Source organism: Doryrhamphus excisus, linkage group LG12 (genome assembly GCF_037039965.1).
Source record: "Doryrhamphus excisus strain RoL-2023G ecotype Guam linkage group LG12, RoL_Dexc_Guam_v1.1, whole genome shotgun sequence".
NCBI lineage: Eukaryota > Metazoa > Chordata > Actinopteri > Syngnathiformes > Syngnathidae > Doryrhamphus > Doryrhamphus excisus.
The window spans coordinates 7,062,666-7,089,220 of record NC_136368.1 but is presented as its reverse complement, the minus strand read 5'-3'; the positions used below and the strand labels follow the sequence as shown (position 1 = coordinate 7,089,220).

Below are 26,555 nucleotides of genomic sequence, written 5' to 3'. Positions count from 1 at the left end.
AATAATTATATAATTATATAACTATACAAATATATAATAAATAATTAGCAAATAATTTCACCATTACATTTATTTTAGGTTGCAGTTGCAGTCACTTCGTCGTCACAGCCGTGTGTGACGTCACAGTTAACGCAAATGCATACAAGCTCCACCGTTGAAACAAAGCACTCAACAACGTACATCAATCAATGTTTATTTCAGTTTGTTCAGCGTCAACATATTTTCAGCTCTTTTAGTCAAGTCTATTACACTAGTATAATATTAATAAGAAGAAAAGGTGGTAGAATCCATTGAAATAAGACAAACTTTGCTGCCATCATTGAGAAAACCAGAGAAATGCTTGTTTTTAGGATATTACTGTGAAGAACAAGTTCCAGTGATTTCGACAGATTCAAGAGTACCAGCAGTGACAGGTACAACATATATAGAGAAAAATACCCCATCTGTGTCATCTTTTTGTTTGTTTCACCCAATATGAAAACATACATTTAATATATAAACAAACCAAAACATGTTAACAAAACACCCTGTCTGTAGAGGTCACTTTTTTCCATGATATATATTTTTTGCCACCCCACTGCTCAGTCTGTGTCAAACATAAATGTACGATACATTAGATCTATCTCGTTTAAGAATCAAAATAGTGTAATTTGTAAGATATGTTTGGGAGGAAATGGGTCCCTGGTAAGCAGGTCCAAATGTTTATGAATGCACAAAGACATCACTGGCGTCCTTATTCTTTGCGTCTGCATACAAAATGCAGCAGTGATATCAACATAATCAAGGCGCAGTGCTTGTGTGCATAAAGGCCCGATGTGTAAGTAAGTAAATATAAATGTTTTTTTTCTTTTTTCGGATGATTTCAAAATACAGACAAATACACAGGTACAAAATATCCTCTTCACTCACTGTTGTTTGGCCTGTGTCGTGTGGCACTGACATGTACAACACAATCACGATATGATACACCACCATGTATCATGAAATATTTTGTTGTTTTGAAACATACAAGCGCCTTCCGTTGGACAGGCGGTCACCATCAAATATAGGACTGCGACGAGAGGATACCATAATCATCAAGAACAATAATGATCGGAACACATTTGCTTTGAGTTGAAACTGCTGTTTTTTTGTTTTTTTTTTACACATGTACATGTTTACTGACTCACATCTGAATATTACTGGAAAAATACTGTTTTTTTTTCTTCTTTTCGGAACCATTTACTGATAAACAACTCACAAGGGGGTGAGATGCCAACGCCCCTTCGCACTGCCTTCACATGGACAGCAACAACACTCAGGTTTATCACAGATCCTGAAAACACACAAATCACAACTTGTAACGACTGAATTGGAATAGGATGGGGGGGTGGTAGTCCTTTTTTATTACTTTGGCAGAGTGGATTTTATTGTTTTTTTTTTTCTTACCATGTGGCACACGTACACACATCCTGATGGTCCACTGAATTTTGCACATCCGGCAAAGTCAAACTTAAAAGTCATTACAAAGAAAACTTGAGTAAATGCCCCAGGAATGATGAACTATTAGCTCTTTTTTTTTACTTTACACTGATTGCACTCATCTTGTGTGTGTGTTTTTTTATGGCACATGAATAATATATAGATTAATATAAACATACTGTGTCCACTTCTCCAAGCCCTTGCATACATCTCACACTAGCCTTTTGGGGTTTCCATACAGCTGCAGTCGGGGATTGAAATCTGGCCTCGTCGTGTATAGTTTTTGTAGTCGAAGTAGCAGCAGATGAGGGGAAAAAATACTTGCATGGTTGTACTATGATGCCGCCTAGAGCAGTGATTCTCAACTGTTGGGTCATGACCTGAAAGTGTGTCACAGGCGGTAAATTTGAGCCTATTTATAATACAGTTGTGAGTGAAATATCTGCTTTTACGGTTTTATTGAAGGCAATGTTTATGTATATTTTTGAATTATTTTTTTAAATAAATCATTTCAATGTTTAAGTATATTTTTTAACATATTTTTTAAATAAATCATTTCAATTTATGCATTACTCTGTGTATATATATATATATATATACATACATGTTTATGTATATTTTTAAAATAATAAATAATTTTAAATAATTTCAATTTATGCATTACTCTGTGTGTGTGTGTATATATATACATACACATGCAGTTATGGTCCTCCTCATTTCCCTAATAATGTGTAAAAAGATGACATTTGCATTGTTTGACTTGAATAAATGTGTCTTTATTTAGCAATATTTTAGTCATCTAGTTATGACTGAAATATCTCCTTTTGTGATCTCATTAACTGCAATCGAGATATTTTTATTATTATTTATATGAATTATTTAATTTGTTATTTTAAAATAAATTATAATGTATGCATTATTTGTTTGCATGCAGTTATCATGTTCCCCCTCATGTCCTTTATAAAATGCCTTAATTAATTCCTCCAAAATGCACTTTAAATACTTAATTATGCGTATTAATATTTAAAGAGATGATACCCAGTAAAATGCGTTGTGAATTCATTCTGGGTGGGAGAAAGCTAGTCAAAACATTACAGTAAAATAATTTTGGCAAAGTGCAATATTTTTCTAAGTGAATTTGAACAATATTTTCATCATCTAGTTAGAAATTACATCTGCTTTTATAGTCTTATATAGTCTTATAGTCTATATATATATATTTTTTTAAATTAATCATTTCACGCATTCTTTGTATGCATGCTTATGTTCCTCGCCATTACAGAATTCTTAATAAATTGCTCTAAAATGCACTTTGGACAAGTAATTATGTGTATTCATGTTAAAAAATAATTGCATCAATTAACTTCAATAAAAGTGGATGGTGACTTAATGATGATTGGAAAATGTGGCTCCCAGGTTGAGACCATTTGAGAACCCCTGCCCTAGAATATGGCCATACTGTAATGTTTTACTTTAGTACTTTTACTCTACTTTGACTTTAGTATGTGCACTGAATGCGAACTATGTGCATTTGAAGTGTATCAAGAAATATTTGCCAAAACGAAAAGAAAATGTGAAGGAAAGGAACACAAGTTTTGGCTTAATAGCAATGCAGGTATATATTTGTGTTTTTTTATATATAGATTTTGTCAATATTTCAAAAAATAGAAAGTTTTTCATAGGTTCTGTAGTTGGCTATATTAATAAATAAAAAATTCATAATTGACTCTCCTGTTAAAGTAGCATTAAAGTAAGCATGCTGCTTTTTAATATGGCAGTTGGATATTTTGATAGTCATTCCTTATTTGTTTCATGCATGTCTTGTTGATTTCTTAATGGTTGAGTATCTACACAGTGAGGTCCTGAAAACCAAACCCTGTCAGAACGCACACTTACACACACACACACTCACTCAGACACGCACACAAACACACAACGGCAGACGGGCAGTCCTCCAGATTCCCCGCTGTCATTCAAATGAGGAACTATCCCGTCCTCCAACTGTGTGACAGAGCGGCACACTCAGCTTGGGAGCCGTAAAGAGAAAGTCATTCTTGTGTCTTTCTTGCTCATCTGTGGAGTCAAAAGTTTTTGTCCCGGCATGAAGCCTCAGAAATCCATCGTTTGACCTCACTTGTTTGTTTTGGGTGATTAGAACTGATACCACTTCTTGTCCTTGCACTTCAACATGAGCTGGAGAGACATGGGAGGAGGATGTGAGGAACTTTGAAGCGAAAAAGTTTGTCGTTCTTAGTAGTCTTGGTTACCTCATGAGCGTGCTTGGAGAAGGTTTCTGCGCTGGTCATCATGAGCGCAGTTCTTTCTTCCAGCTCACCCAGTCTCTGGCCTCTCTCATCCAGAGCGATGCGGGCTCGGGCCAGCTCACCCACTGCCCCGCTAGCTGCCACCTTCATGCCCTCCACCCCTGCCTGACCGGGTATGTGCTGGGCCAGACTCCTGGAAGCCTTGCCCGCCGCTGCCTCACCGACTGTTGGCCGGATCACATCAACATTGCTTGAATTTATAAACTTATTGGACCAAAAAGGGAGAGGAAAAGAAGGGAAAGGAAAGGAAGGGAATACGCACATAGCTCCTCTCTGTCAAACGTATGAGCATTTCCTCCAAAGAAGCCCTTTAGGAAGCCTCGGTTCTGGGCCTCGGGTGTTTCTATTGGTGTAAACAGTTCTCCCAGCATTTCCTTCAATGAATGACAAAACGTTAGAACAATACTTCAGCATTCCAGGACGTTGTCTGAAATTTAATGCAATAAATCTTTTGTTTTTAAGAGTTTGACAAATTTGTTCAGATTAGATTTAGCCCAACTTCAATCTGGCAGAGGATGAATCTTTGTTGTGCTAATGATTCTGCATGATTATTGATTCGATTGCTTTCCTAGTACACCTTAACCTTTTTGTGTTTAATTTTACTGTATATTATAAGCGTCTTCCCTGCAGTGGGGTGTCATCTATTAATCCTCCGATAGGTGGCGACAACGCTCTGCAGTGCCATTTGAAAGTTGAAACGAACATTGAAACAAAGAAGAAGACCAAACTCAACCGCCTTATGTCAACAACATTTTACTGTTAGTGTTAGTGTTAGTTTATACTTATTATATATATATATTCTGTATAGTTGTCAGATTTAGCGATACAAAAGCACCATGAAAAATCGTTAATGCTCCTCGATAGCTCGTTATGTTGGATTTTCAATTTAATTAGCATTATACAATACACTTTATATTAATTGAATGTAAACATGAAGAAATGAGTTTGTATTTTATGTACGTTTTAATTTTATTTCTGTATATTCACCTTTGCAGTGCCTCAGTAAGGTAAAGCCTCTGAATTTGGAGTCTTGGTTATGAAAATCATTTTGAATTTGTGGATAAAATGTTCATTAAACTGGCACACAGTGTTATTTTCCACTACCTCAAAATGAAATCGTGCAGTCTTTTCATTAAATGTAAATTATGTGACAAATTCGAGATGACAGTTTTATGCAATTGTGGGTCCCCCGCTTGTCATTACGACTAGGAGGCGATAGAGCCTCATACAGTCAACATTTCCTGGACTGACTTGATTTAGCCTGTAGGTGGCAGTATAGCAGCATCATCCCAACACATGAGTTGACAGCTGCCCTCATTGTAGCACAAATGATAGCATTAAGGAAAATATACAGACAAACATGCTTTAAAAGACAGCAACCTGGCTACGGCAATGGCATCAGATCACAGACCATATTATTACTGCAGCCTGTGATTTTTTTTGTGTTGTTCCCATCACAAAATCCTCATGGAGTGGACCTGAATGTGTCCCCTCTCTCTGCTGACAAGCAGGCTGAAAAGATTAGAACGTCTCTGAGCCAAGCCACTCTATTCCCTGATCACAACAAAGGCCAAATCTCTCTTTGCGTTGAGCCAGTCACAGAGATATGTGGCCAGGCGGACGTCACTCTGCCTGAGGGAGGCTTTACTGTACGCCTCAGTGCCTTTTTCAAACACCCTCAAGCTCACCGATGGCCGAATGGGCAGCGATATTCTCTATTCTCAGATGCTTGTTTGTTTCTGACCTGCAACATCCATCTCAAAACCATAAAGTAGTTTGGGTTTCATTCTCTCAGCAAAGGTCAGCCTGTAGTGCTGACATTATTCACCATGTAAACAAGCACTAATTCCATACAAAGATACACAGATGTTTATAGAGATAGTAAGGATAGTTACAGCATCAAACCAATGTTCCATATTGGCTTTTTTAGGATGGACAGTATACTGATATGGTTTTCTTTATTTATTTCGGCTTTTTCCTGATTACTGAGTCGCTACATAATTTTTGGCTTGAGCCCTTTATATTCCGGATGCCCTTCCTGATGAATACCAGCTCTTAATTACAGACAACGATATCAACAGATACCATATCTCTTCCCTCAAATTAAGATTGTGTAATGAAGACATTATCCTTCATGAGCAGGGGGTTCCAAAGTGTTTTTTGGAAAATAAGCTTGGAAGAAAAACAAAATATTGTTGGGGAAAAAAAAACTCAAAACATTATGAGTCGTTAAAAGAAAATTTATGAAGTTTATAAATTGAAATATTAATATTATGGAGCCAAAATGGGGGAAAAGAGCAAAGAGCAAAGCTCACACTAACAATACAGGTATGCTATATCACAAAGTTGAGGTGTAGTTTTTCTATATAACTTCTTAGCATATCTACATATTGCCCACACATATCAAAATGGCCCTTGCGTGCTTTCATTTTTCGGTAGAGGGCCCTTGGTGTAAAAGGTTTGGACACTCCCATTCTCAAAAAAAACCCAACCCAAAACCAATATGAAATAATCTCTATTATGAGACTAAAATAAAATAAATAAATAAATGGGACCTATTATGGTTTTTCCACTTTTCTGGCTTATAAATGGCGTTAGAATATTGTATTCTCGTGTTAAATGATGTCAAAATTTCAGATAATGAGGTAATGCACATTTGGAAGTGAGCCCTGAAAGAAGTGTGAGATGGCTCAAAACGCTCAGTTTCAAAAGGCGTGGTAAAACTGCCCCTTTGTGATGTCACAGAAGGGCAGACGTCCTTATATGGTTTATAGTTAGGAAGCACTTTGGGCATGTGACCAATCACAGTGGAGTGGGCATGACTGTGGGTGGAATATATGAAAACAGACTGTTTTGGCAGGAAGCACAAATCAAACAAAATATTGCTGGAATAGGTGCAGATTCTGGAAAATCTAAAGTTTTTATTTACGGGTTATTGTGTGTAGCTGCTCTATAGGAGAACACAACTCAATATAAAGGGTTGAAAATAGCATAATATGCCCCCATTAATAATACATACTGTGTAGCAGTCATGAGTAGATTAGAGCACGCTTGGATGCTTCAAGGCAATAAAATGTTTATGTACGGCATGTCACACACCTGAAGATTGTCGTACATCTCCTGGCTGTATGTAATTCTCTGGATCTCTGTTGGGGAGCTGAGATAAAGTGCCTGCCCCCCGTTGGTGAAGCAAAAGGTTCTTGCAATGCGCATGTCTGTCAGAGGCAGGTAACTGACATCCATCAACGGCCGTAGACTCGGCAAACTGTCGACAGAGAAATCAATGGAAGGTATTCACACAGCAGGAACTAAGCAGGCACGAATCATGATGTGGAACTCCGCTCCACCGATTTCATGTGTTTACGCGGCCTTTACCTGAGTGTCATGACATGTCCGTTGGCACAGAAGCAGGCGAGGCACACGCTGTTACACACTGACACCACATCGGCTCGCAGGACGAAGGATGACTCTGTGATGTTGTGGACAAAGAGGCAAGACTGTGAGGGCATCAGGAACACTTTGGCCTGCCTCTCGGAGCAAACTATTGCCAGATGTCCTTCCCCGCAGGTGTCCTGGGAGGATGAGGGCGAGTAGTGCACCAGCTTGCGCTTTCGTGGTCGGTCGGGGTCTTCTGGGGCATTGAGATCACGCCAAACCTCGTAGGGGCTTTGAATGAGCGCACCCATGCAATCCAAGAAGCCAAAACGCAACACAGAGCCCTTCAGCATCAGGACCGCCCCTAGGAGTATGTGGTACAGTCAACAGAGGGAAGACAAAGGATTTTCATTGTCACTACTGCATGTGTTTTTGTTTTTTTTTATTAGGTACGACACAAGAAACTTAAATAGTACAGTGGTTCCTCAATTTTCAACAAAAATGTCTCCATTATTGTATGGCCAAACGGTGCGTTAGCCCACGTATCATTCCACAGAATCGAGAGCTATTCTAACAAAGCATCCACACGTTGGTATTTGTGACGAATGCAAAATGGTTCTTTTATAGCTAGGACAAAATATTCCAGCCAATGAATCATTTAATCATCTTTATTATGTCTATGTGGGTGGTTTATTTGTTCATAGAATGCGCACAGAACAATGAATAACTCGGCCTATCTCCTTGTTTCCTCTCTGTACTCCTTATTCTGGATGGAGTACAGCTGTAAGAGTTGTAATACTACTGAATTCAAGAAAGTATAAATGTAATCTGTCATAATAGTATTGGATTTGCATTATTTCCTAAAGGAGAAGTTGATTCTGTATTCTTACATATTGTATTGAACTTTGGGAACGGATTGAGGAAAACTTAAGGTTCCACTGCAACTACAACAGTCACTTTTGTTGCAAATGTTGATCCAAAATTGGAAAATGCCCAGCTGGTGGACCTTGGCGTGCATCCCAAGCAGACTTTTTGTAGGCATCTCAACCTCCCAAGGCTAACCTTGCCAATATCCAAGTGAAAAAGGCACACATAAATAAAGTCCCAATTATAGTAGCGTGAGAGCCTGAAGTAAGATGGCCTTTCTGTGTGTGTGACATTATCAACTATCCACAAAACAAGTCAGAGTGAAAACACATCAGAAGTAGCCGAGCTTATTCCGTGACCTTTACGTAATAAGCGGCCTTCTTCCCTGTACCTTGTCTTGATACGTACGTATATGTTTTTGGAATTTAATGCTGTGAGGTTACAATAATTGTCTCTTAACTGGTGACACGGAATGCTTCAGTATGTCGTATGACTAAAATATGTTTTTGTTTTGGAATATGGAAGTTATCAATCTTTAATATTATACAGCAGTGGTGTCATTCAGCCTATTTTGAAACCCCTAAAATGTTCTTAAGCCCCCCTAAATAATTTGATATTTTTCATTGATTTTTTTTTAATTTGTAATGATTTTTTTTGTAAAAAAAATCAATAAAAAATACAATTTTCAATAAAAAATTCATATAATCGGGCAAAAGCAGGCTAATAAGTAAGCCAATAAGCAGGCTAATACTATCCTACTACTACTAGTAGTAATCAGATGAATAATAATAATGATAGTAATAATAATAGGCTAATTAATAATATAATAATGATTGTTATATAATTGATCACTGTCCACTGGACAGAATGGTTGCAGAGCTTTGTGTGTAGAGATTGTGTGTACTTGTGTACATTTCAATGGTGGCCTAAAACAATTGAGTATCTCTACTAAATCTGTCCAAAAGTGGGAAAGTTATCCTGGTTCTTGTTCGTTATTTGTTTTTTGGATTTGAGGGCTGCACGGTGGACGAGTGGTTAACGCACATCCCTCACAGCTATGAGACCAGGGTTCAATTCCACCCTCGGCCATCTCTGTGTGGAGTTTGCATGTTCTCCTTGTGGGTTTTCTCCGGGTACTCCGGTTTCCTCCCACATTCCAAAAACATGCTAGGTTAATTGGCGAGTCCAAATTGTCCATAGGTATGAATGTGCCCTGTGATTGGCTGGCCACCAGTCCAGGGTGTACCCCGCCTCTTGCCCGAAGACAGCTGGGATAGGCTCCATCACCCCTGCAACCCTCGTGAGGAAAAGCAGCAGAAAATGAATGATTTTATTTTTTTGAATGTCTACTACATTCATTCATATCCTGTGCACCTCCTCAGAACCTAGTGATGCCCCTGTTATACAGTAACCCCTCACCACTTCCCACTTTGAATTTTGTAGCTTCATACATGGTTTTTCCAAATATATTAATAAATCACACGGTTTCATGCTTAAATACAGCATATTCTTACTCAGGAAATATGCAGATCCAAGTAAATTTTACATATAAAGTGAGAATTTTCAAGCATAAAAATAGTAAAATAGAAATATAAGGCACTAGGTGTCAGTAGTATTACTGTCATGTTCAGTTGCTGAAGCAACAGGCTTTTATTGCAGGTTTGAATTATCTCACGGCAGGCACAATAATCCCTAACATGACCCACGCCAAGCTAAAATTCAACTCTGAAACCACTTCCTACTCAGCTCCCTGAGTATTGAAACACATTTACAGCAACATGCACAAGCACATGTTTTATTTATTTCTTAAGTGGCTTCTTTTCTCATGTCATGTCGACTACAGTATATTTGGTAACAGGTGAGTAAGGTGACTATTTGGGTGTCAGTTCATGTTTAGAGTTTTACTATACTATTTATAAATGAGGAATCCTGCCTCTCGGCAATTCACTTAGCATTTGCAAATGATGAGTTTGCAAATTTCCCTACTGAGGGACAAATAAAGGCGTATCTTATGATCCATCGTTAAACAAGGGATTACTGTACATAATTGAATGGTTTACAGACCCACAACAGACTGAAATTCCTCTGATTGAGTACCTCTTTGTAATTAATATGATATGTTATGGATCTGGCTCTGGTTTTGTCCATAGGTATGAATGTGAGTGTGAATGGTTGTTGGTCAATATGTGAGCTGTGATTGGCTGGCCACCAGTCCAGGGTGTTGTCTCTCAATAAATGTATACTAAATGGGCAAAAGTATTAGATGTGGCCATCACACCCGAGTAATAAAAAAATAGAATAGCTTTCAGTCCATTCTATGTCCGCATGTCTTGGTAAAATGCAGAAGTAAGATTTAGAAGAATCTGGAGTCTAGGCCACCTATTTATGGTTATTCCCTATGTGTTTTGTTTGGGTCAAAGCACATGTATATACTGGGACTTGTCTCCATGCTAAGGATACACAGACTGTACTGTTACTGTGTCAAACTTCAAAGTTCACTGCTGTGTGCACTTCTAAACTTCCACTTTGTTTTCTGGATCAGTTCTCATATTGACACTTCACCAAAATGGCTGAAATGGTCATATGAAACTGAAAGCTGCAAGATGGTTGTCATATTTAGGGCACAGCAACTAAGACCCAATCCACCTAGCTCTCATAATCTCTGCTGAGAAAAATTCTGACCCTTCTACAAACATAACTGAGGACCCCTAGGGGTGTGTGTGCTTTTTATTTCGTTTTTTAATATGTATATATTAGGGCTGTCAATTGATTAAAATATTTGATCGCGATTGTGATTTTGTTCATGGTTAACTCACAATTAGTGGCATTTAATTGCAGATGGAAATACGTTTTTATCTATAAGTAGAGGAAATCTCTTGATTTGATGTGCAACTACAACGATAATTACATCAAATGTAATGTAAAGTTGCTAATTGTGCAACGTCATGACAAAAATGCCATCACACCTTAAAAATGACTTATTTACTTCAAAACATTAATTCATTCATTTTCTACCGCTGGAGCCTATCCCAACTGTCTTGGGGCAAGAAGCGGGGTACACTCTGGACTGGTGGCCAGCCAATCACAGGGCACATATAGACAAACAACCATTCACACTCACATTCATACCTATGGACAATTTGGAGTCGCCAATTAACCTAGCATGTTTTTGGAATGTGGGAGGAAACCGGAGTACCTGGAGAAAACCCACATGTGCACGGGGAGAACATGCAAATGTTGGCCGAGCGTGGAATCGAACTCATGTCTCCTAGCTGTGTGGCCTGCACGCTAACCACTCATGCACCACACTTCACTTTTCTTTTATTCCTCGGTAGGTAATTGGCTAGGACTTACCACTGGGACCAATGGTGACGGGCTCCTCCATCCTCTCATCCTGATCAGTGGGAATGGACATGGGGATGACCAAAATGACACCAAGGCTGGTGCCCACCCACAGACACGGTGTAGGCAGGGCGTCACTCTTTCGCCCGTAAGACTCCCCAAACTGCAGTGTGGTGATTGCCTCTTTGGTGTCCCGATCGATGCTGGAGACACTGGAGCTGCGGGAGCGACTGAAGGAGTTTTCGCGACTCTCTGCATCGATGGAGGTCACCACAAAGACGACGACGACAACACACACAGACACACGGAATAAAGAAGACGTGTAAGATGATTCCAATGAGGGAAATGAAGGAGAGATGGCGGATTGGAGGAGAAGAACAGGAAGTATGAAGACAAGAAGTAACACAAGGAAAGGTCAGGATCATTGAGAATTAAAGTGATCAGTGATTACACACACACATACACTCAATCAAACAATCCTGTGTTTAACAAAGAGTGGGCAGATTGTCACCTTTGATGTTTACACAGCAACAATAAATTCATATAGTGCACAGCCATACACAAAATAGAGCACACAGCGTATCTTTGTGAGCACTACTGTGTATCCATCAGAAAAGTATTTCTGTTTTACAGCACTGGTGAATTATTTAGAGTCAGGCAACGTGCAGTATTGCTTCCCCAGCCTCACCGAGTGAGTTTATGTAACAACAACTACAGATGGTGCAAAGCCGAGTGGACGCATGCTGTATCAAGATCAAACCACTTTGAGAAATGTGCCATTTCTTAGCAGCTATTCTGGGTAACGTGGGCTAAAAAAAGACTACAAAGGGGGAGGGGAGATATACAGTGGATCCCCGCACATTCGGGATTCAGCATTCACGGTCATGCAAATTTGACATTTTTTGGCCTCAAAATGATCTTTTCTATTTTTTTCTCCAGAAATAGGCCAAGTTTTTTTTTCTGCAGAAAACACATCTTATTTAAGATAAAGGCTGAATTATGTCTTGATATTCTGACATGCAATTTTACACCAAAACGCTTTTTTCCTCTGACAAGCAATTTAGCTACTAGTGGAGTAGTAAGCAAATATATATGTATTATATATGTATATATTTGTTATTTTCACTTTTCTTTGCTCTATTGTTTCTTTTTGGCACTTCTGCCTAAAAGTTGGAAAAGCTGACCGATCACAGTTCCGGTCAGTTTCGCCACGATTGGGAAGTCATAATTTTTGGGGGTTTGCACACTAAGCTCTGGCGGTGGGTTCACGTCTCAAAAACTAGCCTGCTAGCCTCAAATGCAGGGGTCTCCAAAGTGTGGCCTTGGTGCCACTTGTGGCCCGTGTATCATTTTTTATTGGGCCGTGGCATATTCATTCATTCATTCATTTTGTACCGGTTTTTCCTCACTGGGTGCTGGAGCCTATCCCAGCTGTCTTTTGGCGAGAGGCAGGGTACACCCTGGACTGGTCGCCAGCCAATCACAGGGCACATATAGACAAACAACCATTCACACTCACATTCATACCTATGGACAATTTGGAGTGGCCAATTAACCTAGCATGTTTTGGAATGTGGGAGGAAACCGGAGTACCCGGAGAAAACCCACACATGCACGGGGAGAACATGCAAACTCCACACAGAGATGGCCGAGGGTGGAATTGAACCCTGGTCTCCTAGCTGTGAGGTCTGCGTGCTAACCACTAGACCGCCGTGGCACATTGTAAAAATAAAATTAAATTAAAAAAACAGAAAAAAAGAACATAGGTTGATACTAACTCCTAATAAAATCTAGCTTTGGTGTGACAAAATGTTTGTCACACTTACATGTTTCAGATCAATGCAACTGAAAATAAAATGTAGTTTTTAAATGACACTTTTTATTATTAAGGGAGGGAAAAAAAATCAAACCTACAGGTACATGGACCTGTGTGAAAAAGTGATAGCCCCTCCATTAACATTAATAGTAAAAGTCCTGACCTGAATCCTATTAAGATTCTGTGGCATGACTTTAAAAAGGTGCTTCATTCATTCGATGTGGCTGAATGACAACAATTTTGCAAAGATGAGTGCTGTAAGAGACTCATTGCAAGTTATGGTAAACACTTGATTGCAGTTGTTGCTGCTAAGGGTGCCCCAACCAGTTCTTAGGTTTAGGGGGCTAAATCACTTTTTCACACAATGCCATGGTTTGGATTTTTGTTATTTTTGATTTTTTGAAAGGCGGGGATGTACTGTATTGCACAAAGGCTGTGTGCCGACGCAGTGTAGTACAGTGTGCTACAAACCACATACAAGAAGGACAACACCACCACATGCCCCCCTCAGAGAAGGAATCACATCTAAGCACGCTGTCGATGGGAACAAACGGACGAACGAACTGACATACTGAAAGGACTGACGTTTTGATCAATAAGCAGGACAGTAGTGATGCATTAGTTGGCCGAAGCCCCCTTACCTCTGTCACTCCAGCAGTAGGGGGTGGCGGTGTGGTGTTCGTCGTGAGAGTACATTGTTACTCCATGTAACTGCTGGAGCATTGCCCTCCTCGATGCATAACCTAACCGTCCCCCACAACATGAATCCCATAAGACAAAGCAGCCCACCCACCCCAAACGGCCCACACAAAAAAACACCACACACACACGCACACACATACAAACAAGCGCAGCCATCCCGTCCAAAACGCACAAGACGCACAGATGAACAGTTGTGCCAGAGAATGACAGAAAAGAAAAAGAAGGAAAGTTGAAGCTGAGTTTGGAGTGACTTCTTTAAAATAATAACATCAGATAGGAGACACTAGCGACCTCACTCTCAACACAATTTCAGCACCATCTGCTCAACTAAAATGTGTTGCCACACTTGTAACGCTGTTGCATACATACAGTAGTTACGCTGTGCTATTTCGCATGCACATTCAGACACTTCCAGAGGAGAGTTGCATGGAGGGTTGCCAACCGTCCGTTGAAAAATGAAATTGTCACGTATTGAGTAGAAAAGGGACACAAATTCAGTACAGTCGCTTATTACCATGAGAATCATTCATAGTTTGGGAAATGTCAGTGGAATTAATGGATGCTTTATTAGGAATTATTACAGGAAACTTCTTCCCAGCCCTGTCCTGTTCTGTCACTAATGAGAAGATTATGAAGATAATAATTATGAAGATTCATTTGTTTCTTTTCAGATTCAAATTTTGGTGAATTAATTTTTTTTCCTATGCAAAATACAGGTGCTTAAAATATTTGTTTGTGAAAATAATTTGATAATTATAATTATATTAATTGACAATAATGTGACAATTCAGTGTAAGTGCAAAAAAAGTTCAGCACAAAAAATTCAGCGCAAAAAAAATTCAGTGCAAAAAAGTTCAGTGCAAAAAAAATTCAGCGCAAAAAAAATTCAGTGCAAAAAAAATTCAGTGCAAATAATTTCAAAACTCAAATTTAGCCAACTCAAAACTTCAATTACCCTTCTGGGTTTTGGAAGACCCCCATCACGTGACTATGTAGTTTACAGTAATGCCTCACCACTCTGCATTTTGAATTTCACACCTTCAAAATGTATTCATGAATAAATTGTAATGTTTTGTATTTAAATTAAACAATGCAAAGATTTTTTAAAAAAATGACATATTTTTAAAAATGAAATTGTAAACAAAGGATTTTCAAGCATATAAAAATATAAGGCATTGAGGAGATGCATTCAAAGACGTGATAGTATGTAGTATTGTAGACTGGTCACTAGGTAGCAGTAATGTTACTGAAAATAAGACATACTGAAGTGTCTTATTTTCTCTGGTTCTGTCTACTATATTCGATAATACGAGTGTAAAGGTGTTTTCGTGTCTCAAGGGCTCTAATAATGTTCCAAAAAAGTGTTTAGAAGGTTATAAACAGGTTTTCTATGTTCTAACTATGAAAATATTCAATTTATAAGGAAAGAATCCTACTTTCTTGAAATTCACTTATCATGGTCGGGTCTGGAATCAATTAATTGCTGTACAGTACACCAGATTGGCTGGCTGTGAGACACAATCGACTGATTCGGTCTTAATAGAGGCGTGTATTTAAATTTAGAAACATTAATATGTATTTGAGCATTTGTAGAACATAATTTTTTAATGAACTGAATTTCAAAACACATTGCATTTTCTGCATAAAATCATGTAAAAAAAAGATCCATTCAAAAATTCAGGAACATAAATTCAGTGTCATAGAGAAACAAATTAATTTTCATACTTCAGCTATTTATTTTATTCTGTTAATTTTGTTATTTTGCATTAAAAAACAACTTCTAATTATTGAACAATTTGTTTCCCATGTATTTGTATTACTGCAAAACCTGCATGTAATTAAAGGGGACCTGTTATGCTCATTTTCTGTAGAGCGGCTACACATGATAACCAGCACAGAAAGCTTTCTAGATCTTCCAGATTTTGCACCTCTTCCTGAAGTGTTTCCATGGACTTCCTGCTTCCGACTCAAATGGTCTGTTTAATTTACTCCACCCCTTACCCTCCTCTAGGGACCCCCACTCCGCTGTTATTGGCCACACTCCCAAACGCTCCGGAGGACTTCCGTAAAGGTCTGCGTTTACTGAATGCAGGAAACCTGGAGCCCATATCGCATTGACGACAGTAAAAGTCAGTGAGCGTGCAGTCACTTCCAAATGCGTAAACCTTAATATCTGACTCTTTGGCATTGTTTAACACGAGAGTATGACATTATAACAACAGTTATAGGTCAGAGAAGTGGAAAAAGCATAATAGGTCCCCTTTAAATTCAAGATTCAGTGAAAGAGTATAAAAATTGCTGAAGGGTGAAGACGTTTGGTGCCCCTTATTTCTTTTTCAGGCAGTTGGCAACCCTAGTTGCATGACAACCTCAGTTTTGGTCATTAAAGTCATGCACATATACAGTTCTGGTGTCAAATGTTGATATCGTGACAACACTGCTGTACTGTACGAGCCTAATAGCCTTTTTAAATGTGAGCTGGGATGGCTGACGTCTAGGTTTGTCATATGTGGCTGGGGTGCGTTTCCCCACGTGTGACGCAGCCACAGGCTAATGAAAGTCTGGCACAGTGGTGCCTTGACAGGACATCGGCACCCTTGGGTGGGCGCTTAAAGGGAACTGGAGTGATAAAAGAGGTGAGATAATCTAAATAGGTGAGGCAGGATTTTCTTTTTCTCCACACCTTCAGACAACAGATTCTTCATTCTTTCTTTTGTTCCTTGTCCATTACAGAGTATTATACATACTTTTTTTGTTGTCATTTACTTGAATTGATTTATTTGGAAAAATTCCACCTCCATTTGCAGCATGGCAGAGTTACATGTTATATTAGAACGAGAGATAGCAGACCTCCTGCTTTCATATTTATACCGAGCAGTCATGGATGTAGGAGTGTGTGGGTGGAGAAATGACTGTGGTTTGAAGGCCTCTTCAGCATCTGGCCGAGTACTCACTGATTCACATCAACCCTGTGCTATTAAAACACAGTACAATCAAATCTCGGGTTTTGTACACACGATTCAGTATTTTACGGGACTATAAGTCACATTTTTTTTTCATAGGTTGGCTGTTCCTGCGACTTATACTCCAGAGTGACTTATAAATGAAAAAAAAACTGTTTATGTTTATTTTTTGTGTAGCTGAATAACCATTGTGTTAGCATATCTTACACCTATTCAGCCTGTTCTCTATTCTTTTATTTTTATTACATTATAATATTATAATTATAAAAATCTAATTATGCATTTTTGGCCTTGTAAGTCACTCTGGAGTATAAGTCGCACAAGGCCAAAAATGCATAATTAGATTTTTATAATTATAATATTACAATATTATATAATATAATAGGGGCGGCACGGCGGTCTAGTGGTTAGCGCGCTATGAGCTCAGCTATGAGACCAGGGTTCAATTCCCACCCTCGGCCATCTCTGTGTGGAGCATGTTCTCCCCGTGCATGCGTGGGTTTTCTCCGGGTACTCCGGTTTCCTCCCACATTCCAAAAACATGCTAGGTTAATTGGCCACTCCAAATTGTCCATAGGTATGAATGTGAGTGTGAATGGTTGTTTGTCTATATGTGCCCTGTGATTGGCTGGCGACCAGTCCAGGGTGTACCCCGCCGGGTGTACTCTCGCCCGAAGACAGCTGGGATAGGCTCCAGCACCCCCCGCGACCCTCGTGAGGAAAAAGCGGTAGAAAATGAATGAATAAATGAATATAATATAATATTATAATAATTATAATATTATAATATTAATAATATAATATTATATTAGAATATTAAATTATAATATTATAATTATAAAAATCTAATTATGAAAAAATGCATTTTTGGCATATTATAATATTATTATAATATTATATAATATATAATATATAATATATAATATATAATATATAATATATAATATATAATATATAATATATAATAATATTATAATATATAACAATATTATAATTTTATAATATTATAATATTATAATATTATAATATTATAATATTATAATATTATAATATTATAATATTATAATATTATAATATTATAATTATAAAAATCTAATTATGCATTTTTGGCCTTGTGCGACTTATACTCAGAGTGACTTATAGTCCAGAAAATACGGTATATAAAATCATCAATTTGTTTTCATTTGACCTCTTTTTATTGTTGTATTATTTTCTATGTGAAAATGTGATGTTGTCATACATTTAGTTTTTTGATTGATATATTTCAGGGCCTGCTCCGATATTCCCAATGAAATGTGCACCTCATACCAAGGGACGCATGCGCAATTTGACAGATGACATTTTGCTCAATATTTAATGGCGCTGCCGCTTATCTAAAGTCAAAGGTATAGACATAGTACGTTGAGTGCGGCTTCCCCTGCCGTTTCCCTCCTCTGTCTTCTCGCCTGGCGTGCAGGCCTCATTAACATCAGCCTCCTCTCTACCACTGCTTGTTGACCTTCAATTATTGCAGCGATCCTGCTGGCTCTACACTGCGGTAAAGCAGCCTGACTGATAAACAACACCGCTAAATGTGGTGATAGACGGTGCACAGGTAACACTAACCCTCAGACCTGCATCTGTTCACACGATAGACAGAGGTGTTGAATTTTCAGGATGGTTTTCTTATTACACGCCTTTGGACAGGTGCACATTTGGGACCACGCTTCGGTGAATATAACAGTGTCTTCACTTACTTTGTATTCATTTGTACTTTATTTTATTTTCGTTTCTGATAGGCTCTTCAGATTTACTCAGAAGGGAATATTTCCCCACTATCTTATATTTTTTCCAATCTTTTTTTTTGAATAACAAAATGCTCATTTAACTTGTTAGATGTTCTTGCAAGGTAGCTAACTATGACATTTTGGGAAGTGTCACTATTTTAACTTTCAGGTGTGTTCCACACAGAGCTCAGACTATGAAGGGTAAATGGTGTGTACAGCCAGGAAAATGTGGATGTCAAAACAATCTGCAGAAAGTAGAAGTCACTGTAGATACTGCAGTATCTGTCGTGTACCCTGTAATGCAAAAACAAGTGAAATACCAGCACGGAATAGTAATTAATTTTGTGCAAAGTAGTATGTGCATCGCTGCCATGCATAGAGCATCAAGCTAGCACAATTAAAAACAAAAAAAGTACAATTAAAAAATAAGATATAATGTAAAAAATATAACAATTAAACTAAAATTGTCAGCCCTGGTGACAACAGTGTTCTTCTCCAACCTTCATTTAGGCTCTAACCCAGGGGTGGGCAAACTTTTTGACTTTTTGATATGACAAAATTTACGGGGGGGGGGGGGGGGGGGCAGACTATATATTTTACATATAACAGTCCACCTGGTATTATTGTATCTGTAAAATTGTCATGCAATCTGCTATTATTATTTATTATTTTATATTTATATTTAAATATTCGAAAAATAATAAAATATTATAATAATTACAATAAAATTAATATAATAATAATTATATTATTATTATGTAAAATATGCAAATATAACAATAATATTATATATAATTAATATAATAATTAGCATTAATATAATAATTATAACAATCATAATAGTTCTAATAATAATTATAATAATCTAATAATCTAATAATAATAATAATAATTATTATTATTATTATGTGCTTGTGTCCCTTTTTTCAGGAGCACTTTGTAAACAACAGACCATGTCAAAAAACAAAATTGATAAAACCATCAAAAGGTTGGCTCAGGCCATGATGCCAGGTTGTATGTTGAGTTTAAATGAAATACTTTGGAAAGATTGGGCGGGCCGTATTCAAACACTTGGCGGGCCGGATGTGGCCCCCGGGCCGTAGTTTGCCCACCCCTGCTCTAACCCCATCCAGCATTCCGGATACTCCTTCCAACCATCCCTCCATGTATTATTGTCTGGCACCTCCAGCGTTGAAGGGAGCAAGAACATGTCCTGAACGAGGCTTTGACGTTGTTATTAACACCGTAAGTGCTATATTTACTAACGTTCACTCAATGTCACATTCGCCCATTTTGTATAAGCAATTTCTGACGTAAACGTCTCCAAATCATGTCATTAGGTGATTCATTTCTCTACGCTTGACAGCCCATTTTTAAAATGTGCCTTTTGTTTTTCACTGACATGAAAGGGAAATAACGCAAGCTGTAAGCAACACACACACACACACATACACATACACATACACGTAAATAAAGCCTGCTGGGGTCACCTCATTCAAAGATTCTGAATACAATAAGCTCGGTTCAGGGAGAGAAAATGTCAAAATGCTAGGGTGCAAATCACATTTAAAGTCTTTCTATTCATCTCTTTAATATTCTTGCACCATAGGAGGCTTTTTGAAAAATGGACACACCGAGGTTATAGCATAATAGAAGTTCAATAGAAAGTTGTGTGCAAAGTATAAAAGAAATGAAACAGATCAGTCAGAGAGCTTTCAGCAGACCTTAAACAGTTGCTATGTTTAACACCTTGGAGAGGTGATTAACCCCATCTTAGTAGTTGCACCACTTGAGATACGTTCTTTGCTTTAGGATAATGCAGATAAATTGTATACTGAGTCGTGATACTGAACAGAAACAAAAGTGTTTTTATCTGATATTTGTTGTTAATTATATTAGTAGAGCAATTTGAAAAATGCAGAATCATGAAAAGTGCATTTGCAATAATGGGGGTAATTAAGAACTAGCATGCTTATGATATGCTTAATAGATGGACTACTTGATTTGAAATCACCTAGCAAACAGTGAACATCATTATTTGACATGATTGGATTTTGTAAGATTACCCATGGCATTTCAAAATGTGTTTGAGAGACACAATGTAAAAAAATTCACCCAAAATGAAATAAAGGTGATACATCAAATTGTACAGTGGAACCTTGGTTAGCACATTTTTCAGTTAACTTCCAAAATTTTGTCTCAGTTTGCATACATTCAGCCTATGATGAGGGAGCGTGTTGTCACGTTTTTAACTCATTTAATCCCAGCCTTTTTTTCTAAAGCTGTCCCTCTCGGTACCGTCCATTTTTGATGATTTTGACTGATTTTTCAAGGCAATATTTTAAAAAGATAAATTTCAAGTTTAACTTTCACTTTGACACAAATTTAGCCAATTTAGCCAAAACGTCTAAACAACGATCGAAAAACATAAACAATACAAAAAATGGTTTTAGATGAGCATAACCATTTATTTGTAAATGAACTACTGACAATTTTCACATTTGAATGTGGAATCTCTTCAACACTACAAGACTCCATTTCTTTCACTTCCTGGTTGCTGTCCAGTGTATTTCTATGGGAACGTTGCAGGCAGAGTTCTTATAAAATGCACTTCTGCTACCTTGTGGCTGTTTTTCCAATTTAAAAAAGCACCAAACATGCTCTCTTCTATTGTGGAGCTGCATCATCGCCTCTTTTGGCCTCTGGCACAAAAAATACATAAAAGACGTATAAATAAATATGTCTTTGGGAGTGAGCGGTCGGGTTGAAAAAAACGTATAAGTATGTCTTTGCTTTCTAATGCGTTAATATACTGTGTGACTCCAACTGTGCTGTTAATGTTTTTTTCATTCTCATGTATGATACATGGAATTAGGAACAGAAAGTCGGCCATCTCTGATGTCATCAGTGGTTGACTCTGTAGTTCTTTTGCTGACTAAAACAGTTACGCTACAAGTACTACACAAGAGTAAATCACTGATGATGTTATACATGGACGACAAAGCTGATTTCCAATTCCTGTATCTATGTATTAGCAAGTTGCTAACATGCACGTTTTGTAATAAAACTATATTAAGCGCACAGTTGGGCTACTGCAGTATATTTAAAACACAACAACATGTGTTGCACTATATTGTGTCCTAACTGGAATATGTATGCAAACGTAGGCAACATTTTAGTGTAAATGTAAAAAAAGCACTAAAGCAGGTTCCACTGGATGGCGTTACTTTTTGGAAAAACGTTCAAATATGCAAAATAATGTCACTAGTCAATGTTTTCCTGAGAATGAGTGTAAGCTATTTAGCCTCCTGTGCAGTGGTAGTGAACAATGGCCACTGAAGGGACACCATGATGGTTGAGCGTTACAAAATGTCAGGGTTAGGAAAACTACGCCTTGAGGAAATGATTTTTAACCGCATTAGTTTTTGATGCAAGAAGGAAATGGTATCTGATGAATATTTCAAGCCTGTAATTTGGCTGATACAAGCGACACAATGCAAGGGTCCTGTCTTGCATTGCTCTCATTGTTATTCTGGCTGCTGATGCTAATGCAAGCTTCACAAATACACAATGGTCTTGCAATCCCAAGGCTAAAGCTTTGTGGAGCACGTCATCAGTCATGTGCCGATATGACTGGCAGAAAAAAAAAAAACCAATACCGATATGATTTCATATCTCATTTTTATGCCAATATCAGCCAAGTGATTTTGATGCAACCATGTCACCACTAGAAGTAGTGTACATCATTTTGAGTGTATTTAACGTTGCAAACTTGCATTAGCATAGCGTTGAACCCAATTCTGCCAGGGTGGGAGGATGGCATGCACTTACTGGAGGGACAGGGCGTTATTGAGGTTAAAAGGGCGGGAATAGGGAGGACAAGCACACACCTTCAGTGTGGGACACAGGCAAAGAGATCTCCATGCAAGCAGCGGACTGGGCCTTGCGGAATGGCGGTCGGCCGGGGCCTCTGCGGGCAAGCCGTGGCCCCTCGGGACCCATCGGGATGCGAGGCTTCCCCGCTGAGCAGGGCTGGGAGGTGGGGCTAGTGCAATGTCCATTGACATGATCTGTAATAACGCAAAGCATTAGGAGGGAGATAATGTCACATTCCAAAACTGTTTAGTCTGCTACCTGAATATCCAGCTACATAAGTCACTCAGTATCACGCCAGAGGATGAAATCTGCCAATCATAATAATAGAGACGTGGTTGAAAAAGTTCTCACTGCGATGCAAATAAAGTCTGTTTGAGTGAAATTTTGTTTTGCGCAAAGCATGACTTATGCAGATAGATATTTAGTATATTTTTAGAGCATGAGAGGAGCAAGCGGATGTTCAAAGGAGAGATTGTTAAAAGAGAAAAGGGAAATGTGTGACAAGGTTGGAGAGCGGAGTTAAGTATACACAGGGACAGCACAAAACAGGAATTTGAAAAAAAGACTATTACAGAACAGGCTTGTCCACTTTGTTCTAAAACCTAGTTTCTGTATGGCTATCAACATTTTTGATCTACAAGCCAGAGGGAAGCACTGGCGATTGCAAAGTGCCACATTAGAGGAGTAGGAGATGATGTCATATCTGGTGTCTAAGCCACTTGTTACTTCCTGGCATTGCAGCTTCACATCCCTTCGGGGGCATGCAGAGATTTAGTACTTGCGAGTGAACATGTGCGTTGTGGAGGATAATTGGTGTATAATGTCAAGAAAATAAGCTGCCTGAACAGATGTATTTTAAGAAATATGCTCAGGCAGTCTCCATTGGGCAAAACAACAATAAATAAACTCGTGATTTAAATTTATATCTGACATTTATAATAAAATATTAGCTCTTTCTTTGGCAGCAGCCAATCGGTGCACTCACAACAAGCTTGTCAAGCCATTGGAAATCGCAGAAGGTCGTTATTCAATATAACAGTCTGACTCGTGGTGTCTTACAAATAATGCTAAACTCATCACACAGCAACTTAACACTCAAAAGGTATACCTGTCAAGCCATTGGAAATCGCAGAAGGTCGGTATTCAATATAACAGTCTGACTCGTGGTGTCTTACAAATAATGCTAAACTCATCACACAGCAACTTAACACTCAAAAGGTATACCTGTTAAGCCATTGGAAAGCGCAGAAGGTCGTTATTCAATATAACAGTCTGACTCATGGTGTCTTACAAATAATGCTAAACTCATCACACAGCAACTTAACACTCAAAAGGTATACCTGTCAAGCCATTGGAAATCGCAGAAGGTCGTTATTCAATATAACAGTCTGACTCATGGTGTCTTACAAATAATGCTAAACTCATCACACAGCAACTTAACACTCAAAAGGTATACCTGTCAAGCCATTGGAAATCGCAGAAGGTCGTTATTCAATATAACAGTCTGACTCATGGTGTCTTACAAATAATGCTAAACTCATCACACAGCAACTTAACACTCAAAAGGTATACCTGTCAAGCCATTGGAAATTGCAGAAGGTTGTTATTCAATATAACAGCCTGACTCGTGGTGTCCTACAAATAATGCTAAACTCATCACACAGCAACTTAACACTCAAAAGGTATACCTGTCAAGCCATTGGAAATCACAGAAGGTCGTTATTCAATATAACAGTCTGACTCGTGGTGTCTTACAAATAATGCTAAACTCATCACACAGCAACTTAACACTAAAAAGTATACCTAAGAAATATACAAACAAATACCAATACAAGTATAAATTGATTTTTCCTACTTTTACCCATAACACTGTCTATTTTCTATGCTGCTTGTAAGTCAGGAAACTTTATTTGTATAGCTCTTTTCTCTGACAATATATATGTCACAGAGCGCTTCACAAGACAAAAACATCATGTGCATATAAAAAATACAATCAACAGATATGAGTCAATGTAAGGAAAATGCTTTTCTAAAGAAATACGTCTTTAGATCTTTTTTCCAAAGAATGCAGGTTCCAAACCCAGTTATAATGAAGGTTCGTGGAACCATTAACAAATGTTGCCCAGACGACCTTAGATGGCAGGCTGAGGAATAGGGCTTGATAAGATCACAGATGTACGCAGGGGCTTGACCATGTAGGCCTCAAAAAGTAAGCACCAAGATTTTGTATTGAACACAGTACACAACAGGAATCCAGTGAAGGGATTTTAGCACATGAGCCCTCCTGTTGGTCATAGTCAAGAGCCTCACTGCAGCATTTGGTCCTTCAATGAAATGCTTTGCTCAGACATTGCTCAGGCATCATAGAAAAATTTTAATTATTGTATTTTTCATTTTAAACTTGAATTGGTATTGTAGAATTATTAGATATACCCTTTCAGTGTTAAGTTGCTGTGGGATGAGTTAAGTGCACTTTGTAAAACGACACTGTGAGCCAGACTGTTATACTGAGTAATGACCTCCTTCAATTTACAATGGGTTGACAAGCTTGTTGGGAACACCTCTTTTAACCTCTCTGCTACTGTCAAATAAAGTTTTTTAGCCTCACTCGACTTGTGCATGTCACAATACACAATATTTTTTTCTAGAATTTAAAAATATTTTTTCTATAAATCTAATGGGGGCAGCTAATATACTGAAATGTACGGTAATGGTGTTAATTAGCCAAATCACATTCCAGACTATTAGGGATTAGACATGGCCTGGTTACCTGTGTCGTATACACCATGGTATGAAAAAGTCAAGTCTTCAAAATCACTAACTTTGTCCGTCATACCGTTCCTGTGGTATGAGAGAAAGTGGAGGTCCACTTTGTGCAAATACTTACGTCCTGTGTTATTCCTGGCAGTCAGAACTGGGCTTCGATGTGTTGAAACCACATGCATGTGCTGTGTCGCCAAAACTTAGCATAAGTAGTGCCGGCATTAGCTGCCTCGTTAGCACTGAGTGGACCTTTTTCCTACTTCTTAAATCTGTTACAATTATCTTATCATCTTAAGTTAACCATTGAAAAATATGAATGTTTATCATCTGCTAATGGCTGCACGGAGGTCGAGTGGTTAGTGTGCAGACCTCACAGCTAGGAGACCAGGGTACTCCGGTTTCCTCCCACATTCCAAAATCATGCTAGGTTAATTGGCGACTTTTGTCCATAGGTATGAATGTGAGTGGGAATGATTGTTTGTCTATATGTGCCCTGTGATTGGCTGGCAGTCCAGGGTGTACCCCGCCTCTTGCTCGATCCAGCACCCCCCGCAACCCTTGTGAGGAAAAGTGGTAGAAAATGAATGAATGAATCATCTACTACAAGTGTTAATATGACAAAATTAGTTCCTGAGGTAGCTGTGTTACTGCCAGTGTTGCAATGAGACAGTGTTGCCAGGTCTCGCGAGAGAAACAAGCGACCAAAACCAGCTCAAAACAACAGCAGGACAGGCAACCCACCACACTGTGAAAGAGGGGTCGCTGGTTTGTAAGTATGAATATAAAATGGAACATTGGTTAGCGTCAATAATAAACGACTCTAACCGAAACGTACACTAAATCTCACTTTTTTTCTGTTTTTTCTGGCCTATTTGCGCATGTGCTATATGCTTTTAAGGCCAAACATCTGAGACTTGAGAGAGATTTGCAAGCGACTTTACAAAAGAAAAGAAGCCCAAAGTAGTACGTAATAAGCGGACCTGGCAGCACTGCACCCCAAGCAGATTAATTCAGCCTGGAGGGGCTGTGCCATAGCGGTGGTCTTTGTGGGTGCAGTTTCTCATAGCTGATGCTGTGTTTGTCTTCTTTCCATTGCAATGTTGAGCCTGAAACAACAGTGCCTCTGCTGGTTGCTGCCGAGTAAATAAATAAGAATCCATTTTTTTGTGCCGATGTGAAATACTATAGGCTGATTTGTATTTACTTATATGTACTGCAAAGACTGAACTCGAAACTGAATCCAGTGAAATGCATCAAATCAAGCCCCATGCTGAGTACGACAAATTCATACATGTTGGCA

At 38.4% G+C, this 26,555-nt stretch overlaps 1 protein-coding gene across 13 annotated transcripts in view; it reads right to left on the bottom strand.

The window, feature by feature from the left end:
• Positions 1 to 1,117: 1,117 nt before the first annotated feature.
• The window catches only part of stxbp5l (syntaxin binding protein 5L), a 169,717-nt gene continuing 144,279 nt past the window's right edge, over positions 1,118 to 26,555 (bottom strand). For 5 of the 13 annotated variants that reach the window (XM_058082203.2, XM_058082204.2, XM_058082208.2 and 2 more), the window contains 8 exons: positions 22,507 to 22,686; positions 13,827 to 13,928; positions 11,382 to 11,621; positions 7,161 to 7,524; positions 6,885 to 7,050; positions 4,048 to 4,159; positions 3,729 to 3,949; positions 1,118 to 3,654 (listed from right to left, as the gene is read on the bottom strand). In XM_058082203.2, coding sequence (XP_057938186.2) covers positions 3,613 to 3,654; positions 3,729 to 3,949; positions 4,048 to 4,159; positions 6,885 to 7,050; positions 7,161 to 7,524; positions 11,382 to 11,621; positions 13,827 to 13,928; positions 22,507 to 22,686 — 1,427 coding nt within the window. In that variant the 3' untranslated portion in view covers positions 1,118 to 3,612. The remainder of the gene's footprint in view (positions 3,655 to 3,728; positions 3,950 to 4,047; positions 4,160 to 6,884; positions 7,051 to 7,160; positions 7,525 to 11,381; positions 11,622 to 13,826; positions 13,929 to 22,506; positions 22,687 to 26,555) is intronic. The other 8 variants (XM_058082207.2, XM_058082211.2, XM_058082212.2 and 5 more) reach the window with 3 other exon arrangements.